This window comes from Chiroxiphia lanceolata, chromosome 7 (assembly GCF_009829145.1).
Source record: "Chiroxiphia lanceolata isolate bChiLan1 chromosome 7, bChiLan1.pri, whole genome shotgun sequence".
In the NCBI taxonomy this organism is placed as follows: domain Eukaryota; kingdom Metazoa; phylum Chordata; class Aves; order Passeriformes; family Pipridae; genus Chiroxiphia; species Chiroxiphia lanceolata.
The window spans coordinates 8,255,606-8,265,021 of NC_045643.1; the positions used below are offsets into that span (position 1 = coordinate 8,255,606).

At 40.7% G+C, this 9,416-nt stretch overlaps 1 protein-coding gene across 3 annotated transcripts in view; it reads left to right on the top strand.

Moving 5' to 3' along the window:
- The window catches only part of GLS (glutaminase), a 68,322-nt gene extending 59,986 nt beyond the window's left edge, over positions 1 to 8,336 (top strand). For all 3 annotated transcript variants that reach the window (XM_032693625.1, XM_032693623.1, XM_032693626.1), the window contains 4 exons: positions 4,101 to 4,162; positions 4,429 to 4,505; positions 4,661 to 4,724; positions 5,049 to 8,336. In XM_032693625.1, coding sequence (XP_032549516.1) covers positions 4,101 to 4,162; positions 4,429 to 4,505; positions 4,661 to 4,724; positions 5,049 to 5,205 — 360 coding nt within the window. In that variant the 3' untranslated portion in view covers positions 5,206 to 8,336. The remainder of the gene's footprint in view (positions 1 to 4,100; positions 4,163 to 4,428; positions 4,506 to 4,660; positions 4,725 to 5,048) is intronic.
- Positions 8,337 to 9,416: the final 1,080 nt, after the last annotated feature.

Sequence of the window (9,416 nt, forward strand, 5' to 3'; positions counted from 1 at the left end):
TTGACAGTGTGCTTGCAGAGAAATGGGACAGCCGGGCACTTGCTGTGCGCTGGGCATGTGCTCCCTGAAAGGCAGAGGCAGCCCTTGTGCTCCTCTGTTCCTGTGTGGTCAGTTCACATCTGACCACTGCTTGAAGGAGACTTCTTCGAAACTTTTAACATATCCAGGTTTAGGAGATATTTAAAATAACTGTGATATGAAGCTTTGGACTAGGAGTCACATTAACACTGAGTTTCCCTTTGCAGCTTTCAGTGCCGTAGAACAATCTGTTTGTGCTTTTGGGGTTTTGGGTTGGTGCCTTTTTTTTTTTTTTTTTGCCTTTTGGTCCCCTGTGTTTATCTGAAGTGTCTGCTGCAGTGGTGTGACTTCCTGCCACTCTGAACTCTGCGTATTTCCTTCCTTTAACTTGGCCTTGGTGTAGTTCTTGAGCAACAACAGTCTTGATTTTTCTTTCTTGTGCTGTGCCTGTCCTCACCCACAGGCTTGCAGGACTGTTAATTGGAAAGGACCTCTGGAGGTGGGGTCATTTGGTCACCTCCAATGTGAAGCAGGACTTGAATCCTCCATAGCTTCATCCACCTGAGTCCAAGACCTCTAACACCTACTAACCTGAAGGTGAAACAACGAGGTGTGTTTCTGATCTTTAGCATTGAATGACACAGGTATTCCTGAGGAACCTTTCTGTGCTGGTTTCACTACCTGGATAACCAGGATTATATCCGGCACTGAGGAAAGAGTGTTGTACAAAAGAGGGTTTTGTCGTAGCTGAGTGAGCAGTGCTGAGCAGCTCTGTGCTGATGGCATGATGAGAAGAAAGCTGCCAAGTTCATCTGCTTCAGTGCCTGTGGGTTTTCTCTCCCGTTTGACAAAAGGTGGAACAGTTTCCACTCTGGGTTTGATCCTGCCATACAGCTGTATGGTAATGTGTGATCCAGCTCATATATAGCAGAGGGACTCCATCCCTTCTCATTTTATTAAATTTTCATAGTTAGGGAATTACGTGCAGTAGGAAAAGGTAGTTCATGGCTGTTGGGTTGAAGGTAGTAAACTTTCTGTTTCTAAACACTGGGAAAAATTGTGTTCACCAGTGCAGTTATAGAAGCACCAGCATTGAATGTGGATTGTGAGGATCGTGAGCCACTTGGTGAGAAACTCACTCAGTCTCTAAACACTTAAATTAGTTGCCTTTTGCCCTACCTAGTTTGAATGGACACAGCTCATCTGTCATCTTCACTGGTTTTTTTTCTCCCCTACTGTTAACCCCCCCGAAATTTTATGTTTGCCACTCCCACTTTAGAGTTTATTTTGGCTCTTGATTTTTTTGCAATGGACCTCTTATTTCAGGCTAGTATGCTGTGAGTTTGGGGGTAAAGAATTTGTACTTGACTTTATGGCAGCTTAAGTGAGATTCTGCACAGCTACAAAGCTTCTGGCAGCAAGTGCTGTTCACATAGTAATTTTTTCTCAGTGTAAATGATAGCCTCTTACATGATGATTTAGTATATATGCTTCTTGGATTAATATTCTCTTGAAAACTAAGGAAAGATCCTTAAGGTGCTCACAGAAATGGTATATTCTTTGAATTCAAAATGTGTTTTGCGTTTGCAGATTTCTAAATTTTATTGAATTAACTTTTTTTTATGTGAACCCAGTAAAACTTCTGTTGTTTATGGGTGCCTTTTGAACAATTTCATTTGTTCATTAACAAATTTTCACTTCATAAAATTTGTTAACTTTTTGGCCTGGACTATGCTGCTGGTAGAGTGGGGTTCAGTTACGGAGTCAAGGTGTGTTTTGTTGCTAGTAAATCCAGTTCTTGCATAAAATCACTGAAGTCTTTCTAGAAGCAGGGGTGATGGTAGCCCCAAAGGGATTGTTTCAGCTATGATGGCTACATTCTGCTTTTTTTTTCTCAGCTTGAGCTCGTTCCTGACCAGTTTCGGATAATTACTCGACTAATAATTGTCCTGCTAAATTTGTTGGTTTTCTCCTGTTTTTTGTATCCTATTACTTTTGCTGTTGTACAGGGAGCAGTTGTGTTTCCTCTCAGTTTTACTTCTTCTGAACTAATTAAGCAGATATTTTTTTTCTATGTATCTGGATTTGTATTTTTTTGTTTTGATCTGTTAAGAAGTTTAGATGCATAATAATGTAGCTTTGGATTTTACACGCTGTATCTTAAGAAAGGAGCAGCTTTAACCTCTCCCAGATTGCTGAGAGACCTGGCTTAAGATGATTGTGTTAGAAAGCCTCAGAAACCTCCAAATTACATTTTGTCACATCATTATAAAAAATGGCTTCTTAGCAAAGTGTTCAGCTGAATCCAGGGGGATTCTGGGCCCTGGCTGCACTTGGAAGGTTTTTTGAAAAATGGAATGTGTGTTATTTTTATGTTATTGCTTTATTACACATTTGTATTTCCCAGAAACATCAAGAAGCCCAGCCCAAAATGGTCAGTTACCTCTGAAATGGTTTTTATGAAAGACAAGAGTGTCCTTTGGTCATCCTAGATCCTGAAAAGGGAGAGTATTCAGCACCTGCAGGACCTGAAACGTGGGAGTGCAGCCAGCCTGGTCTGCCTGCAGGGCCCCAGCAGCAGAGCAGTGCTCAGCTTCTCCCTCCCTGAGGAAAACGCCTGAATCATCTTGATGAAATGTAGAGATTATGCAACCAAATTGCCCTTTCACACCTGTGTTTAAATACAGTTTGCAGCCCAGTGTCTGTAAAAGATGTGCATTCTGTTGGGAGATTTTGATACTTGGGTGTGGCTGTGCTGTTTGCTATGGAAAGCCCAGTGAGAGTGTGGTTGGGTGCCCTGAGCTGGACTTGCTGGTGCAAGTCTGTGTATCTGTGACAGCTACAAGATCACCCCAGGAAGGTGGAGACCCCATAGCCCTGCTGGGCAGTGGCTCATTCCCTTGGTCCTGCAACCCTGATGCTGAGCCAGGGCTGGAGAGGAGGCAGGCCCAGCCATGGGGCAGCTGGGGGAGCTGCCTGTGGGGTGGGTGGGCTCATAATGCAAGCTAAAAAGGAGCTGCAGTAGTTTGTGGGTACTGGAGTGAGGATGGCTCTGTGTCCCCTTTGTATTTCCATCCTGGCCTTTGCGCCGCCTTCTCCTTATAGCTGGGTCTCTCTTTGCGTCAGTGCATATTTGAGGTGTAAAAAACAACAAGCAATTCCACAAGTGTGGTTTATAAGAGGCACAGATGTTGGCTCTTCTGTGGCCTTGTGAAAATATGCCAGTGCTCTTGTGGGAATCTGTGGGAGACTTGCTTGTGGGTGGGGATTTTTTTGTTTTGTTTGTTTCTCCTCCTTGTTGTAGAAGGTCAACGCAGCATCAGTTTCCTCCTTTATCTCTGTTTCTTGGCTGGTGGCAGTGGCAGAGCTTTGTAGACTCAAAAAGCAAAAGCAGCATTTAGAAATTTTACTGGAAATTACTGAGAAACAGTGGCTAGCAGTGGCTGTATCAGTTCATGAAAGAAGCTGATGTGGGACGCTTGAAATGATCTAGCTTGTCATTTTTGGCTCTTGTTAAAACTTGTAGAGTTGTTATAGCCAGGACACATTTTTAATGTGCATGGGGCAAGGTTGGTGTAGCCTGACAGTATTGTTTCTTCTCTTCTGCTAACATAGATTTCTCCTGGCACTAGGAATCTTTGCAGTTAATTAAAAAAAAAAAAAAATCTTACTTTTCCAGAATGAGTTAGTCTTATGAGGAGTTCATGGTTTTATGAATTGTTAAAGTGATACTGTCTGTGCAATTCAATACTTGGTGTCATTGGGCAATCAAAGAGAAATACGGTTTGTCCATCCAGCAAGCCCATATTTTTTACCATAGTACAGCAGAAATGCATGCTTTATAGTTCTTTTATTGTCTTTAATGACTTCAGCCTTGGAAAGACAGACCTTACAGTACTGGTAGCGAAGCAAGCTGGAGTGAATTCTTCCAGTGTTTTATGCTGTACTGCAAAACGTGGCCAAGCAAGGGGATACAATTAGCAAGTTTCATAAGCACTGAACCAGCTGGCCACCCTGGGCTTTTCTGGGTTTCCTTTTTGAGGAAAGAAGATCAATAAACTGGACTTCATCTCTCTTTATAGGTGAAGTCTGTGATAAATCTGCTGTTTGCTGCCTACACAGGGGATGTGTCTGCACTCCGGAGGTAAAAATCAGTGGGGGTCTGGGAATAGGAATGCTGCTTGTTTGGTTCCTGCTGTTGTTTATTTATGAACATACACATGCACTGCTTCCGTGTTGGGGACATTGAGCTGCATGAGCTAGAGAGATTGAATATGTTCACCCAAAACTCAAACAAAAGACCCAAACCTAACCATCAAAAAGGTGCCCTCAGCAGAGGGATGTTGTTCCATGCTAGTTTTGTAACTTGCTTCAATTATGTAAGACTGTCTTCTGTAATCTTTTTTTAAGATTTGCTCTGTCAGGAATGGATATGGAGCAAAGAGACTATGATTCACGGACAGCCCTGCATGTGGCAGCTGCAGAAGGTAATATCTCCTCACATGTCATTTGCTCTCTCTGTCAGTGGGAGGTGGTCAGCTTGCTTTAGAGTACCTTTGCTCTCTCTGTGCATACCTGCTTTTGTCTGTATATACGTGGGTGTATATAAGTACATATACTCACAAACTTGCTTTTCTTATAGGACATGTAGATGTTGTTAAGTTTCTACTGGAAGCATGCAAAGTGAATCCTTTCCCCAAAGACAGGTGAGTGGTTTTTATTGCTGGTTTGGGGGAAAGATGCTCCAGTAGCATCTCCGTACTCCCTGAGTGAGGTATCTGTCAAATAAGAGTGAAATGTATTGATCCAGTCCACTGAAGCAAAAGGAACCGGGTCCTTTTTTGTAGGTTCTGCAGAGCAAGCAGGAATAAAAAATTATGCTCAGCTTAATGAAGTAATTCCACAGTTACTGAGCTGAGTGTGGTCTGTGTGCTGAATTATCAGCACAGTATGTAAAGAACTAGATTTTTGGTGCTTTCGGCTCTGTACTTCACGTGCTGGTCTTAAAAATACTGTGTTGCTTCTTGTAGGTGGAATAACACTCCTATGGATGAAGCTTTACATTTCGGACACCATGATGTTTTTAAAATTCTCCAAGAATATCAGGTCCAATACACGCCATCAGAGGATTCCAACAACGGGAAGGAGAACCGAACGGTTCATAAAAATCTGGATGGCTTATTATAATCATCTTCAGCTAGATCCTAAGAATCAAATCACTTACCTATTTAATTGTGGTATACATAAGTAATGAAGAGCGTGTGTGTTTCTATCTGATAGTGGTATATATTTTACAGAAGTCTCTGTTACTTCAGTGTTACGTTACAGGAGTTTCTATACGCACAGGACAAATCCAATCTCTTCAAAAGAAACAAAACCAACTAAGAATCTCCCTCCATAATGTGAGCAATATTACCTCATGCTGCATATAATTGATGTATAAAAATATTTAGCTGTTGTTGGCTTTACTGTGCACTACTTAATTTATTTTTGTGTTCTATGTAAACTCTAGTCTGTGGTCAGGAATTTTTTTTGCTGAATTTTTTTTTCTCTAGCCCTCTGTTTCCAGTATGGCCAAGGTGAGCCAGAGTACTGTCAGGTATGAGCGTCAGTGAGGTTTTTTGCAAGCTGAAGATGCTGATGTAGATTTAGGCCGGGTGTGTTAAGTAAGGACCTGCACTTATCTTTTGGAAAAAATAGAAAAAACCTGTTTCCACACAACCTTGTTTACATAATATAAATATCACAGAGTATATAGGTGACAATTGTCAATGGTCTAGGCTTGTTCTTAGAGGTAGTCTTGTCAGGGAATGTGTTTAAAGGTTTGTTTGACCAAATGGCGTAGGGGAATGTGACTTGTAACACTGGTGTGTAGTGGGGTTTTTGTTCGGAAGCGTTTCTTTCAGTTCCCTTTGTCTTGCCTCCCTCCTCTCTCTCCATGTTCAGCTGCTAAAGTACTTCCCTGTGACTGGGGAAAGCGGGTGCTTCCACTCCATGCAGGTGTTCCTTGCAGGTCTATTTGCACTACAGCAAGCCTTGGCAAGCCTCAAACCCCCTCTGGGGCTGGCAGGTGGTGTCCTGGGTGGGTGCACCAGGAGCCAGCGAGGGGAATGGAAGTACAGGAAAGACAAAGAACTAAACCAAATACTACATGTAACTCTGAACTAATTTAGGCTTGTAATAAGGAACACGGACGGAGTGAAACAGCTTTAAGGAGCATAGAGCCAATCAAAGCATGAGCAGAGCAGGAGATAAGCCAGGTTTTTGAGTATGTTCTCTTCCTGCACTGCCATCAGCCAGGGAGCAGGATATTGCATCAGTGAGATTCCGCTGGTGTAGAACAGGAGTTCAGCACCAGGAGCACAAGTAGGTAAATGCCTTTTGTGGTGGCATTTAATGTCTTGCCATGGAGCCAGCACGGCACTTGCCTTGTCGTGGGAAATGTAGATGTAGATATTTGTTGTTTGCAGGAGTACAATGTTACCACAGCTCCCTGTCCCATGTGCAATTGCTTCTGCCAGTACTGTGGCATAAAACCTCAGAAGTGAGCTGTCACTTAAGATACTCACAAAACACATCAGTTGTTGGACATAGGCAAGAATTTTAGCACAAGAATTTTAGGCAAGAATTGTTTAGCACACGGAAAAGGAGATTGTGCTTGAGAATTGTGTATATGATGGTTTTTATCCTAACGTAGTGTACAAGTCATTAGATCTCAAAGTTCAAACTTTCTGTGTTTTGGCACCAAGATCCTCCTGAAATAATGCCCAAATTCTTTCTAGAATGGCCCAAGCACTTTATAAAGATGATCTGAACCACATTATCCTCCTTTAGCAATGGGTACACTAAGGCTTAGAGAGAAGTAACTTCTCCAGAGCAACCCAGCAGGTCAGTATAGTTGAGAACAAAACCTTTCTAGTTCCTGTACAGTCTCTTGTTGATATGCCATACTGCCTCCCTGCAGGGAGGACAAATCACATGGAAAAGTGCTTGGTACTCATCACAAACAGTGACTGTCTTCATGATGATGAAATCTTGGAAGAGTCTGAAAGTCTAAAGCCCTGAAATAGCATTTTGAAGCTGGCTGGCATGATTATCAAACACTTTTTCTCAAGAATTTTACTGTTCTTAAGCTGGTTGGGTTTTTTGGTTTGGTGGTTTTGTTTTTGTTTTTGTTCTTCTGAAGATCAGCTATTTTTCTGAAGGCTTGTAGCCCCTTCTTTTCATGTCCTGTGTCACCACCACCTCAGTTCTAACCAAGACCTAAACGAAACAGCCTCTTGGTTCTTAATTATTGAGCCACTGAGTAGCAGCACAGGCCTCTTCTCTGCTGCACCCTGAACTAAATTCCAACATGTTTTCTCTGGCAACAGATCTGTTGGCTGTAGTGTAAATGAATACTTTCAGATGGATTCTGCTTTAGTATTCTGAATTTCTGTGGTAATCTGACTTCTTCCATATTTTTTCCCTATTAAAACACATCCTATAGCTTCTCAGAAAAATACCTGATTTAGCTTTATTTACCTGACATTGCATTGTTCAAACTGGCATTTTTAAAAGATAAGTATATTATATAGTACACATATATAAACAAACCAAAACCAAAAAGATTTTAACTGGGTTGACATTGAAGATCATAGCTGTCCCTAAAGTTAACACTTTCATACCGCGTGCTTTTAGCCGGTCTTAGCTTCAGTGCATTTTTGCTGGTTAGTTTTAGTATTTTCTCATTGTGAGAAGATGGATTATTTTGTAATGTCCAATTCAGCGATGCAGCTACTTAGACATGGCGTTATTTATGAATATAAATATATGCAGTACATTGGTTTGGCTGTTTATCATTCATGACACTGACATGTAGATTTTACAGTAAATAGCTTTTGGTTCTCTTACCCAACGCTGACTTCCTTATGCTCCAAAGAGGATTCCCCCACTCCTTTGTTCTTATGTCATATATGTTTCTTCTGTATCACAACCTAAAAATCGTTAAGCTAACTTAATGCTTTGTACTCAGAAATCTCGTGGTAGTCTTAGCATTAATTAGCCTATCCTTGTGAACAAACTGTATTGTACCAGATTTTTTTTGCTTAAGAGCTGGACTATCCGTGACTATACTTACTGGCAGTGTACTTCTGGTCATTGTAACTGACTGGGCTGATCTTGACTTTAGATTCTGTATTGTGGGGACTAGACAGTGATGAATGTATTTCTAGCAGTTTCCCATGAATGAATCTAAACTTGAGCTGTACTGGTTCTGAAAATGAAAGTTATTTATTTTGAGAAATAAATTCCAGATAGTGTTGCTTTTTACAGCATAATAAATGGAAATACCAAGATGATGGTGGTGGTGGTTGGTTTTATTGGTTATCTATGTGACTGCCATTGAAATAAGTCTTCAGTCATGGAGAAGGCTGTCCAGGAAAACCTACTCTGGACACTTGCATTGTGCAAAGCTTACAAGAAATCAGACTTAATTTATATAATCTAGCTTTTTTCTGATTGTTTTCGTTATTTTTTTTGAAACCTACACTTCCAGAGCTGCATTCTTTTACTGATTGCTTTTTGTTCATGGTGGAATTTTTAAGTGGATTGCCCAGGTACTTTCAACAGCTCTGGCTTTCTCTTGCCTACTCTTCACTCCTGTTATCCTTTATCACACCAACAGTTTCTTTCCTTTATTATTCTTCTGGCTGTTCATATAAAAGCCCAACAAGCATGAATGAGACAAGGGATCATGTCACTTCATAGCCCCAGAAAAAAATGATGCAGCAGTGGTCCAGCTTGGTAGCTCACAAAGGTTAGCTATACATCAGTTATCCTACTGATGACTCAAATTAAAAATTCAAATTCAGTTTATTGGACTTTGGGTGGGGAAGAAAACAAATCAGTGAAATGATACAATCAGTAATAAAAAAAAGTTAACAGGCACCTTCTAAGTACTCCAGAGCAGACTGACCTGCTACAATATAGAGAATTAATAGCATCGATACCCCCTTAGGTAGGCTTCAGAGCTTTAACACTTTAGTTATACAAGTAAGTTTAAAATGAGATACAGAGTAGTAAACTACTGGAAAACACATTATCTTTATAATAAAAGTAGTCAACAAACAAGGGAGAGGACAAAAATGTCAACTGACAGTTCCATCTATTTAAAATGGCAAAAGAATATACCACTGTGGAAAAATCACTACTTTAAGAACTACTGGAAAAAACAAGCCATGAATAAGGCTACTGCTTTAAATCTCAGAAGAACATTTCACTCTGGTTGATAAAACAAATATAAAATTAATGAAGACAAACTGCTGCATATGGAACATGAGTACAAGGTGTAGCTCAAGAAACAAATGCTTTTTGTATTAACAATAAAGACACACATTCAGCTAGTTACAATAAGATAA